Source organism: Agelaius tricolor, unplaced genomic scaffold (assembly GCF_023055355.1).
Source record: "Agelaius tricolor isolate 1412-34295 unplaced genomic scaffold, bAgeTri1.0.p SCAF_8, whole genome shotgun sequence".
Lineage (NCBI taxonomy): Eukaryota > Metazoa > Chordata > Aves > Passeriformes > Icteridae > Agelaius > Agelaius tricolor.
In genome coordinates, this window is record NW_027269268.1 from 22,816,947 (window position 1) to 22,830,473 (window position 13,527).

General features: G+C 36.8%; 1 protein-coding gene across 4 annotated transcripts in view; it reads left to right on the forward strand.

The window, feature by feature from the left end:
* GRIA2 (glutamate ionotropic receptor AMPA type subunit 2) overlaps nucleotides 1-13,527 on the forward strand; it is an 88,400-nt gene that overhangs the window by 54,037 nt on the left and 20,836 nt on the right. For all 4 annotated transcript variants that reach the window (XR_011679956.1, XM_071431952.1, XM_071431951.1 and 1 more), the window contains exons 7-9: nucleotides 11,327-11,494; nucleotides 11,761-11,865; nucleotides 12,548-12,658. Coding sequence is in view for 3 of the 4 variants with exons in the window: in XM_071431952.1 (XP_071288053.1) it covers nucleotides 11,327-11,494; nucleotides 11,761-11,865; nucleotides 12,548-12,658 (384 nt within the window). In the remaining variant the exon portion in view is untranslated. The remainder of the gene's footprint in view (nucleotides 1-11,326; nucleotides 11,495-11,760; nucleotides 11,866-12,547; nucleotides 12,659-13,527) is intronic.

Here is a 13,527-nt window from a genome sequence, read left to right on the forward strand (position 1 = left end):
CAGTACTCATTTCAGGGGGCTCTTTTGTATTAGTTTCTTTTTACTTTTTTTTTTCTCTCCTCACCACCATGACACTAGTGAGATGTATTTCTCATGGGATAGATGCTAACAGCCAAATCTTTTTCTGCATTCCTTTCTTGTGCTGCTGCCAATTTAGATAGGCTCATACCATATCTGTCCACTTCATCATTATTTTAAGTACAGGCTTTTTTCATCAACTCGTGCTGAGTTGCATTTCTTACCTGTCCTTTGTGAGCATTTCATTCCTTTTTATATTATTATTCTAGCTGTGTTACCCTCTGCTTCTGCATAAACATCTAGATTACTGAGCAGGTCTGCTGCACTGGTGTCCCACTTGTCCCTTAAGTGGTCTTACAAATAACTTTTTTCCCCTTTTGATTTTGAGATAGTTGTCCAAATTGCCAGTGCTGATAAATGAACTTTTGCTCCCAGTCCCATGGAATCTAGGAAAATCTTGCTGCAGATTCTGTATGAAACAGGTAGGAAGGCTGACAAGAGCCCTGCATCATCAGTATAGAAATGAGAGGTGGTTACATGCACCTAACAGGTGATATTGTCTCTGGGATTGCAAGTGTTCTGTCATTGCAGACAAAAACATTGCAACTCTGTTGTATTATCTTCCTTTTGTAATCCAAAAGTAAGTGTACATTCATTTCACATTACAAAATGCAAGTCAATGGACTATGACTGAGCTGATAAGACACATCACAGCATCCAAGTACAGTCCTGAAAATAGAGAAAAGCACCCTTTCTAAGAAAAAGTGCATTTCAAAGGAACATGCTCTTCAAGAAAGAAGAACATTGCTAAAAGCCTCTTCCACAGATGCCCAGAAGAGTATCTGTATCAAATTGTTTTAAAAATGTATCTTTCCAATCTATAAAATATTAATTATAAAAAATTGCTATCTTAGGACATAGATGAGAAAGGACTCTGATCTCCTTTGTTGCTGCACTGTACCTGTACTGATAAAAGCACGAGTTTTGTAGATTAAGCAGGATGTTTAAAACAAGTGCTTTGCAGACTTTTTTACAGAATATTTCTACATCTTTCTAAATTAACGCTGATACATTGTTTAGTTCAGATTAAATTTAAAACATTTCTGTTTTAACCAAGGGTGTTACCAGTCTCTGCATGCAGTTCTAGAAGAGCTACTGTGTAGATCTTGAAACATAGAGTTGAGCATCCTCACTAATTTTTAGTCAAGTAGCAAAAAGAAAGACATGTTTAATTTTATAAAGGCCGGATAATAACAAGTTGAAGTTTTCTTTTGATCCAGTATTGTGTATTTACAAATATGCTGGGCTTTCTGAGCCTAAAGTTGTTCCAGGCTGTTACATTTAAGGCAAGCTTCTTGATCCTGTGGAAGGACAACACATCCATTCACATCCAACTGCTCCAGTTTGCTGATCTGATTAACCCATTCTGTCTCTTTGGTCTATTTGCTGAAAGAAGCTCAATCTGTATCTCTTGAAGGCTAGTGAGAGATAAGTTGTATTTCCTTTGTCTGGCAGGGTTTTAGTAGAAGGGGACCACAGGGGTGGCTTTTGTGAGAAGCTTCTGGAAGCTTCCCCCACATCCAGTGAAGCCAATACCAGCTGGCTCCAAGACTGACCCTCTGTCCCCCAAGACTGAGCTCATCAGGGAAGGTGGTGGTGCCTCTGATAACACATGCAAGAAGAGGAAAAAGCTGCTGCACAACAGCAGCCAGAGGGAGGAGTGACAATATATGAGAGAAACAGCCCTGCAGACAGTGCAGAAGGAAGGACAGGGGGTGGACCAGGTGTCAAAGAAATTTCCCTGCAGAGGAAGAGTGTGAGGAGTCCACCCTGTGAGGAGGAAGTAGTGGTAGAGATGGATGCTGAACAGACTGCAACCCCCTTCCACATCCCCCTGTGTCACTGTGGGAACAGAGTATAAAGAATTTGTGAGTGAAGTTGAGCCCAGGTAGAAGGGAGAAGAGGGTTGAGATGTTTGGTGATTTGTTTTTTATTTTCTCATTATCCTACTTTGGTTTGATTGGTAATTAAATTTTTTTCTGAGTTGAGTCTGTTCTTCCTGTTATGGTCATTGCTGAGTGATCTCTCCCCACCATTATCCCAACCCATGAGCCTTTCATTTTATTTTCTCTTCCCAGTCCCTCTGAGGAAGAGAGTGACAGAACAGCTTTGGTGGCACCTGGTGTCCAGCCAGAGCCAAACCCCTATCTAAGCACTAAGCTTCAAGTAGGTATGTCCTGTGAGGGACAGCAAAGGTCTCTGAGCTTGTCTCCTTTGGAGAGGAGAGGCTGAGGAGTGACCCCATTTTTCTCTACAGCTTTCTAAGGAGGGAGAGTGGAGAGGGTGGTACTGAGATCCACTCCTTGGTATCCAGTGACAAGGGGATGTGTGGGAATGGTTCAGAGCTGCACCAGAGCAGGTTCAGACTTTGGAAGCATTTGGACCTTTGGAAGCATTTGTTTACCTTTCTTTCATTTTTTAGGGTAGTCAAACACAGGAGTGCTGGTCAACATCCCAAGCCTGTCTGTTTAAGAGGCATTGGGACAATTCTGCTAAAAACCCACTTTAGAATTGGTCAGCCCTGAATTTGAATTGTTCAGGCAGTTGGACTAGATAATGGTTGTAGGTCTGTCCAACTGAGATAGTCTATTCTACAAGCCATCCTACTCTGGGATAAACTTTTCTAAGAGCAACCTGAGGCTTGAAGTGCCTGAGACAGCTTGCATATGGTATATACAGAAACTATGTGCAGCATGCAGAAAAAAATTTGGGGCTGCCTGGTTGAAGACCTAATTAAGCTCAGACTTGTAGAGAATCCCATTGTGTCAGAAGGTGATAACAATCCTGGTACTCATGCAGCTATTTTGGATGGGTGAAACTGTTTCATGCTGGCACATAATGTTTCAGATGTTCTCTTTTCATGATTGTATTTCTGGCTTCATAATCTCTTTTCCCACCCAACAAATGCATAGCTAAGATACTAAAAACACTAGATTGTTTTTACCTCCTGATTTTGTCTTCAGTAATTTCACATTTTCAGGTTTCTTCTTTATAGTCAAGTCATATAGTCTTTAGGCAATTATTATGAAACCATAAGTCAGGAGTAATGATGCTTGTAACTGACAGATGCTGGTTTAACTATACTGGTGCTAATTTAGCAGAAGGATTCAATACAGGTAACATGCAGAAGAAAAAATACAAAAATGCATAGCACACAATTATTTACCTTGCAGAAATAATTAACATTTAGATGACACACTCATAATAAGGAGCAAAGAAGAAAACAATGTGAACAAAGAAGAAAATGCTGAAAACAATTATGCACACTGAAAATTCAGAAGTCAGTTTGTCTAGATATAGATGACAAAGCAAAAGTGTACAGTTGATGAATTAGACATTATCTTCATTTTGGGCCTTGCCTCTTATGATTGCAGTGTGTTGGAAAATGGTTTTATTATGCAATGAATTTTAATAAGAGTTATAGGGAATATTCTGTTGCACCTGCTACAGTTTTAATAGAAAAATATGATTGAATATACCTTAATTCATGTGGATCATAATGATTTATAAATACGATTTTTCTAATAGGTAGTTTTTAGTATTTATTACAAGGTTGAAAAAAGAACTGATCTGGAGTATTTTTGGTTTTTTCTAAGTTTCCTTATAAAACTGTAGATTTTTGAGATTGTTCTGCCTGTTTTCAGTCCTTGCATTTTGGTTTTCTGGGCATAAAAAAGGTATTCATCTGGAAGTTTGTGTTCCAGCTACCTGGTTTTCACTGGGCTTTCAAATCCCAGTGTTCAGTCTTCTCTATTTGAAAAAATAAATACAAAAAATGTGAGCATAAAAAATTTCAGTGTTAAACTTCATGCTTCTTTTTAATAGCTTAAGGCTGTTTTGTGTAAGGAATCACTCTCTCCAGCATAGCTGGTTTAGGTTGGGTTGTTGTTGGTTTTTTCTTTTAAGAAAAGTCAATTAAAGAATGGAACATTTAGTCACTGAAAGCAATGGGTGGTTTGAGGCAATATCTGTAGATTTGTCTCAGACATGCAAAAGGCCAATTGACCCAGATCCTTCGATCCTGAAAGTGGCTAAACTGTGCTAGAGCAGACTTCAGAAACCCACAGAGCCAAGTCCTGATGTCTCTATGAAGCTGTGCTTCTTTGAACTTGAATCCCCTTATTCTTAGTAATTATAAATTGTTAAGGATCTTCAGCCAACAAAGTGCAGTGGATTCCACCTGCCTATTTTTCCAGGAACTCTGTGCTGCTTTTTCTCAGCCAGTAATTCATCTGATATAAACAGGAAAAACTACTATTCCATCATGATTCAAGTGTTCCTCTAGATCAGACATAAGCCTGACCTCACAAAGATCAATGTCATTTAGGACAGTAGAGCTTGATGGAGAAGTGGGGATAAGAGGAGCAGAGGGAGTCATAGACAAAGATGAAAATAGTAGTAGGAGGAGGAATGATGTCATGCAAAAAAGGGGTCAGCAAAGTGAAAAGAGGCTGTTGAAATGTGAGTGAAAGACACAGTAAAGTGGGCAGCTCAGAGCTGGAGAGGCATCTGTGACTTCAAGTTTCTTGGGTCAGGGGAATAAGGGAGGAGGAGAAGCACTGGGGATATTTAAATGAATAAGGAGGGGAGACATGCAGGTTTTTTCTGGGGCAAGTCTGGTATTAAGGACCAATTAATGTTGGTAGCTGCCCATATTACTTAGCATGGGGTGGCAGGAAAGTAAAAATGAAGTGTTTATTATTATTTGACAATAACTATGTCTTGGTGAAATCAGGAATCTGGTGAGAATAGTGTATTCAATTCTATTAGTATTCTACTTGGAAATTAGATTGGAGCAAACAGGAGGAAGCTTTTTATCTTGATACAACAGGTATCTTGTTGCTGATTAGGGTAGATGAGGAGTGATAATGAACATGGGGAATTGTGGTTTAGAAATTGTTTTAGGGGTTTTTGTGTTTCTTCTTTTTCTCTATTGTTTTAAATTTAAGGCTTGAACTATAACTATTAGTTTTAAATGGCATATTTTGAAAATTCTTAGAGCACCACAGTATATACACCACAGGATGAGACTGCTGATTGGATTTTTTTCTCCCTCTCCCCTCCTGGAAAAAAAATAAAAAAACCAAAAACCAAACCAAACAAACAAAAAAACCAACAAAACAGCAAACACCAAAAAAATGCCAAAACCCATACTCGCAATAAAAAGTCAAAGAACTCTACACATACTTCAACACTTCGAACATTCACATTAATTCTTTTAAATCCTTTTCTTGGAGTTTATCTTTTTCAGAGAATTCTTTTCCCTTTCTATTTGTACATTTTGTTCTCATTCCTGCTTGGTATGTTTTCAGTACTGTGACCAAAGGCTTCAGTTTTTGCTGCTGATCCTGCTGATTTTTAATACCATCAAGAGCAACGTACTTTGTTCTGACTTAGCCTTGAAGAAAAAGCTTTTGTGTATTTATCTGGTGAAAATTAAAAAGTTGTATGTTTTTTGTGTTTTACAGTTTATTCAAGGTGATTTTATCATTAGTGGCATTGCTGGTTTGCATGTTTATTCTAAGTTAGAAGTAAGATTACACAAATCATTCTAGAACCTTACTAATTTTGTTACTATGTATATTTTCTGTAGGTAGTGGCATGATTAGAATATAGCAGAATCTTTTATAAATGAAATGCTGTGGGTTCAACTCCAAATAATTTTATTTGCTATTTCTGTAAAGCTTTTTGATTTCAAATGCAAGTATATGGTTTCCATTTACTATAATGGAAGATCAAAGTGCTTTAAAACCTGTATTTTTCAATGTAAGATAAAAAAAAGGTCCTCACTCTTTTTCTCCTGCTGAATTAGCACCTCTGATGATTCTAGTGAGAAGATTGTTCTGTACTGGAAGCAATCATGGGGGAGGAATTACAGTTCAGGAATCTCATTCCTATTAAAGCGGTAGATAAAATAGGTAGAAAGGCCAAGCACTTTGGGCTTTATAAATCTTGTGATCTTTGCTATATTCAGTTTTTAAAAGAGTGAAAGAAGGTCACTTTCTCCTATAAATATCCTACAATGGGAGCATTAGGATAATTCCAGGGCCACAGTCTTGTCAGTCTCTGCTGGATGTGCTGTGAGCATGTCTTTGAAATAAAAGTTAGACTTCCAGGAATTTGGGGTTTGGCAAGTGCCTGCTACTGGGCTATCTGTTCTGGGTGTGCTCAGAAAGCAGCCTTTCTAAACCAAGCAAAGAGATAATTAAAACACAAAAAGTAAAAAAATCAGCAGATTTTCTGGATAGCAGTTTGGAGCTGAACACAAGTTTTTCTAAAGTGACAGTTGCTTAAGGTGTTCCTTGCATCTCATGCCAGTGTGGCACTTCAAAGCAAAAATGCCTCTTTGTTTAGGTCTTCTGTGCACACTGAGCGCTGCAGTTGGGTTTGAACAAAAGCTGTTAGCAAAGTTGATGTGACTGCACAACTTTGGGAAACAAAATGTAATAAAGATAGTATATTCATTAAGATAAATAGGTCTTGGTCTCTAACCTCATCTTTTCTGAGATCAATCTAATTAATTTTTTTTAAACGATCAGGTAATTTTACATTTTATTAATCTCTCTTCCCCTTTTAGTCAGGACCAGGGTTGTTATTAAAAAAAAATTGCAATTATTATTTCCAAATATCTTGTGTATGTATGCAATTATTCTCAGCTGGAAGCAAGTCAGTTGCTTGCCTATTTTCACAAGAGCATCATCCTAACAAAGAGGAAGAGCCATGCACTGTCTTTTCTGGGCTCCCTGACCTCTATCTCACATTGCAGTATTTGAAATATGGCCATAGGTAATGAAGATGCTCGAGTGCTCAAGGCCCATTTGCAGTTTGAATGGCAACCAGCTCAGCACACTGCTGTGTACACATTCATGCTAATGCCTGCACAAAACAGGTGAGAACAAAGCCTGATTATGGGCACAGTCAAAGGCCATTTTCACTTCCAATTACACTTATGTGTACAAGATTTGACAATGTCTCTTGTTTCTATTGGAAGTAGCTCTTTGCAATTCCATGTGCTCTCAGGATCCTGTGCAAGGTGCCAGGAGCTCCAGAAGGAAAGAGCTATTTCCAATCAGTTAGGTAATTTTCTATTAGCTCTCCTATCTGTCAGACCACCTTCAGGTATTTTCCAAAATGTGTGTAATACTGTCTGTTTCAAAATAGCTCCCAGCTACATTAAAGACCTTTAAGAAGTAGGTGTCCAATGCTGCATCAGTTTGACTACACTGGAAGTACCGGAGACAGTTGCCCAGCTCCTTCACAGTTCTTGACAAGTAACTTTGGGCCTCATTTCTTTTTTGCTTGTGTGTTTGCATATGTATGGAGCTATGTTTTATATGTAATTTATAAAGATGTAGGAATGTTTATGTCAGTCTTTCTGCTTTTGTTGTATATACTAGCATTCAAGTAGAAAAGTACTTAGTTGAGGGAAAAATGCAGAAATTTCAGATGAGATACTTTATTATAGTTTATTTTATATGTTTGCTGATATTGAAATTGTTTAAATATAAGGAAAATGGTGAAAGTGATTGATTCCACCCTTCTGCTCTTGCAACCAAGAACATTTCCTATATTTCCTCTCTCAGAATTTTACCACTCCCCAAGGGAAAATATTTGTATCAGATTTTAGGGCTCCTTTCTTTTAGCCTCTGTTAGTGATGCAGTGTCCCTGCTCCTGCTGGCCCAACAGCACCCCCATACATGGTGAGGAGCCTCCATCTGTGCCTGTTGCAGACTGATTTCTGCCTTCTTGAGCGCTGCTGCAGCTGGATCTGCCATTCTGCCTGAGGTCTCCCTAGTGTCTTGTACAGCAGGACTGCATTCTTTGATGCAGCTGGTAGAGTCCTGCCAAAATTCTCCCATTACTTTGTCTTCCTCTCTGTTGTGTTGGATGAGGGATGAATGGCTAGTTCACAGTCTGTCTGAGTGGTTTTAGTTTGTTACTAGTGAGTCTACAGTGTAAGCATCTGCGCCTAAGGTGATCGCCCTGGATTCCTCCCTAGTCTCCGGAGTTACTGGAGATCAAATGAGTGAAATCTAAAGCAAAATTCATTTCACCTTCCAAGAAGGTGTTTAACTGGTCAAATGAATCACACCTTAGAATGCTTTTTCTCTTCTCTGACTGTAAAAAAAAATAAAAAAATCCCAAACTCAAGCTAATCTGTCAAGGATAGATTTAGACATTGCAGATATCCAAACCAAGAGGAAAAGAATTTGACTTCTTGTGATTCAGAATATTTTCCTTTTTTCTTTTTTTTCCTTTTTTTTTTACATTTATGTCTTCACAGTTTTATTTCTTTTCCACTGCTGAAGTATACTGTCTTAATTATTTTAAATGTCTGATCATATCTCTCAGTCATGAGCATGTGGACAGGCATTGAGTTAAATGCAGGTCTAACTTGCCTTTCTTATAATATCTTACAACTTTGAAATATACATATAACAGAATCTTGTTATATTCTGGTGTAGTGTTCTGCAATTTCACCTTCAGAAGAATCAGTTACTGATATGTACAAAATAGAATCCTGGCCTTTTAGCTAAGGGTTTCCAGTATCTCCTGAGTTACTGAAAAACATCTGAATTTACAAAAGCCAACATCTTGCCAGTTTTTCTTGGACAGCACATGTAATAACTTCTGCTTAGTCTGGAATAACTTTGTTTTGTCTTTACTTTTCAAATTCATCTTTGCAAGTGCAGCTTACATATTTTACTACGGTCTGTAGAGCATTTAAGTTGAAGGTAGAAAGTTAAGTTAGAAATTTAAGTTGAAGAAAATTACATGGATGTTGTGTTTTCTCTGCTTGGCAATTACAGCATCTACTTAGAGAAAATTATTTTCATTTGACATTCATGCAATCTATGTTTCATAGCAAATAGCATAAAATCTTTAGGCAATTTATCTTATCAGCTTATTATCCTAGGTCTAAAATTGTGAGATACAGGATTTTTTATGCATATTTTTTGCCATGTTTTAATTAATTTAATTTGATTCTGTAAGAACTCTAGTATAGCCCCTATTTCATTTTGTAGTAAAGTTGCTGATCTTATCATATAAAGTTGAAAGGAACTGAAATTATATTGGGAGATTTACACTGTCATAATATTGTAAGATGTAAGACCCCATCCCACTTCCACAGAATAAAATTCCAAATAGTGCTCCCATTTATTTTAATAATGAAGATCAGAATGTGGATGAATCTTCAGGAAAACAAAGTGAATCAAGGCAGGGCTAATGCATCCTTCAACTTGCAACCATTTTATTTATTATGCACATACACACACACCTGTGCATGAGCAGGTTATTGGTCTGTCATTTCTTGTTTATGGTAATGAGTTCACTTTGGTTTAGTTTGTCAACTTTACGTCAATTTATGAAGCTGTAGATAGTGTTAATGAGCCCCATGAAGGTTATTAGGAGCTGAAAGTGTATGCACAATAAAGCAGTAAGGAATGATTCATGGCCTGCTTGTTTTCATGGTATCTCCAAGAGTGCTTTTAAAATATTTTGAGATCCTTAGATTAAAGCTGTCTTAATCTAAATTATATATGTGATGACATGTATGCCCATACAGACACTGATTGATAGGCAAAGCTCTACATAATCCTCATGTATGATTGAGCTATGAATATTCAGGTCAGTAATTATATACTATAGAAATAATATTATTGAGATAATACATTAAATTTATCTCAATGATCGAATCAATCACTGAATTAGATAGCATTACTACATCTCAGTTCCAAGCTCTTATTTTCTCTGCTACCCTATGTTTCTATGTTTGAGGACAGTGCTGTGTCCAAAGTTTCTCAGAACACTAGTGTGGCAAAATATGTTTCTGTACTGCAAAGAGCAATGTTTAAAGAAGTACTGCTGGGCAGGGTCCTTTCTTCTCCTCATCTCCAAATTCATGTACACCGCTTAAGCACTGCTGCTCCAGTGGGAGGAAGTCGTAGTGACTCCAGCCAGTCTTTCTCTTCATTCTTCTGCTGTTCTGATCCCTTTAAATATTTCTGTAGTACAAGTCACTGAGAAAACTTTATTGAGAAGATTGACACCTATTGCTGAGCTTACTGATCTTTAAAAAAGAGTTCTACTTTCCTTTTCTTCCTTTTCTAAGGTCTGACAGTTGCATACAAAAATTAATCTTAATTCGGGAGCTTGCTTTCGTTACAATTACAAGAGCCTTCTGCATGACTAGAGCTAACTAATTAAAATTCTCATTAAAGTCTGAGCCATTGAAGTAAAGAGCTAATACATCATTTCTCTCCACTTTACAATTTATATATTTTCAGCATCTAATAGCCTTCACAGGGATCATTCCATTCATTCATATGCCTCTAAGTAATTATATTCTGGCCCATATTTCCAAAAATGGCTCTTATATTTGGCATAACTGTGGTGTTCCAGACTCAAAAAGCCCATCCAACAAAGTCCTCAGTGTATGTTCACATGTGGTTTCAGTTCAGTTAGTTAGTTGAGATGTAAAATTTTCCAGTCACTGAAGATAAATGCTTTTGACCATTTAGGCCCAGTTTCTGATGCATGTGATGACAGGATTCCTCTCTGATGTCTCAGAAGCTGTAAAGCTCCTTATATTATGTCAGTTTAGGAACATGGGGCTCTTCCTCTCCTATACTGCTCTTTGAGGGACACCACTTCTTCCAGGCATCTCTGCCCCAAAACTGTTTTCTGTGGTGTTGACAAGGTATTGCAGACATGAAAGTAGCTACCCCTGAGATTTTATATTTAATGGGAAAAGTTAAATGCATCTATATACAAGTACATGATTTTTGAGTTTGTGTGTAAATATCTGGGAGGAGATGAAATCTCAAGATCTGTGAATAAATGCTTCTTCATGAAGAGTGTAATCAAAGGAACAACTTCTTATTTTTACAGGCTAGCTCAGGTTAAACACTGAAAATTATTTCTTTTTTTTCCCTTTCACCTGCATGGACTTCCAGCCATATCTGCACACAGGACTATTACACAGCTGTAAGTGAGAAAAAATGTAACTCACTCTGAAAACCTCTGTAAATCTTTAGCTCGGGTTTATTGGCACTGCCTCAACCATTCTTATGAGTACTATATGAATTTTCACAGATGCCCCTCAGAAGGTAACTAAAGAAAAAAATTGATTTATTTCAAGTATATCTTACTATCCTTTCTAGTGTTTAATGGATCACCAAATGCATTGGAAGGTATAGTGAAGCTGAAGATGGTTTTTAATTAAATGTTTTCACTTCTTTTCAGTATACCTCTGCTCTGACCTATGATGCTGTTCAAGTGATGACAGAAGCTTTCCGGAATTTGCGTAAACAGAGGATTGAGATCTCCAGAAGAGGAAATGCTGGAGATTGTCTTGCAAATCCAGCTGTACCCTGGGGTCATGGTGTAGAAATAGAAAGGGCATTGAAACAGGTAGCTTCCCTGGAGTGGGTGCTGGCATGAGTGCATGTGTGAAATGCTTGAAAATATCTTCTAGTCTCCTAACCTGTCTGGATCTTGCTGGGAATTATGTGGAAGTGAAGTCCTCAGGAACCTGGCCAAGATAATATATTGCATATGAAATAACTCTTACATTAATGTTTTTGAAATTTCAATAATCATTTGTGGAAATAAAAAGCCCATTTTCTGAAAAGAAAAAAACTTAATTCTTCTACCACTTGCATCTTCATCTATTATAGGTTCAGGTGGAAGGGCTAACAGGAAATATCAAGTTTGATCAGAATGGAAAGAGAATCAATTTTACAATAAACGTCATGGAGCTCAAAAGTACTGGTCCTCGGAAGGTAATTTGAATTGTCTTATAGTGTCTTTAAAGCAATGGGTTAAGGTAGGTATTGAAACATTAATTAAGCATGAGTTGTGATGATAATTATTCATAGGTGTATTCTACAGTGGTCTTGCAGAGTGAAGTAAACAAATGTAATGTTCCTTTCTAACAAATATGAATTATTATTTCTGGTAAGTACTACGTAAGAGTGTTTTCCTTTCAGTTTTGTGGATTAAACTTTTTTTCTTTCTGATCTGAATTGCTAAATGTGAACCAGCATTTGGAGAAATATGCTTCTGAATGACAAAAAGCTGGATACAGCTTTTAGTGATGTTTTTATAAATGTGTTTGTGTTTCTGTTCTAATTTCAAATCTCTCAGGGAAAAACAGTTTCTCATGTTTTGCTAATCTGGAGTATTTAAATTTTACAATGTGTGATGTTTGTACTAAAACCTGTTAATATGTGAATAGAATGGTATATCTTGCAGAAAAAGTAATGTAAACAAATGTCATTACTTCAATCTTTTTAGTGTTTGCTGTAGCCTTTCACTACATAAATAGAAATTCTTACAGTGGTAAATCCATAGCTGAAATAGTTCTCTGGGAGCACAAATCAAGGGCACAGTAATAACATGTTTTACCTTTTCCAGAAAAGTTCATATTCACTAGTGTCTGTGCATCCTATCCACTCTCTTTAGATTGGGTATTGGAGTGAAGTGGACAAAATGGTTGTGAATCCTCTTGATGGCCCTCTTGGAAATGAATCTTCAGGACTAGAGAATAAGACTATTATTGTCACCACTATTTTGGTAATTAACCTCCTATTTTGTCAGAAGACAATCTGTCCGACAATGATTTGTTTCTCGACATTCTGCTAGTTTAAATGTACTGTCTTTTTATTATTTGAGGTTGTGAGCTGTTGCCTATTGTGATGCATAATAAAATCTAGAAATTAGGGAAATGTATGGGATTCAGCACGCGGTTTTGATTTGTAGAGGATGAATGGTCTTTGATTGAACATCCTAGAAAGTTATGGTTTTTAAAACTGAAAATGGAAATTAAATATCTGCTTTCAAAGGAGAGGAACTTCTGAGAGGCAGAGAATTTAGAGAATAGATTTTGACAAACAGCAAAGAGTCTGGTTCTTATGCTTCAGGATTGTAGCTGCTATGGATTGGTAAAATGTAAAATTAAACATTAAATATTATATTCTGGTTGTTTAGAAAATTAAATTATATATTATTATAAAAGAGCATTTTTCTGTAAATTACACAGTTTGTTTATCACTTTGAACAACCCATAGGTTAGCATAGGAATTTCTCTGGATGCAAGAACAGTCCTGTAGCAACTGAGCAAAGAGGAAATACATTAGTCCAACTTATGACTCATCACCAATTTTGCTGATGATAGAACTTTATTGCATAGTTATAGATATCTTACCTATTGTTTGTATCACAATTTAATAAAAATATAGCCTTGAGAGCCTCAAGTGTTTTCTCAGAGAGAGATGTGGTTGTGAAATAGAAAATAATTTTCTTGTATAAGACAGCAACAAAAACAACTAAATAATTTGCCTTCTTCCATCCAAACTGTATGAGAGAAAGAAACTGATTTTGGAATTTACTCTTTCTTCTCTGAATGCATAACTCCTGTTAACATTCATGGTCATTATTAACAT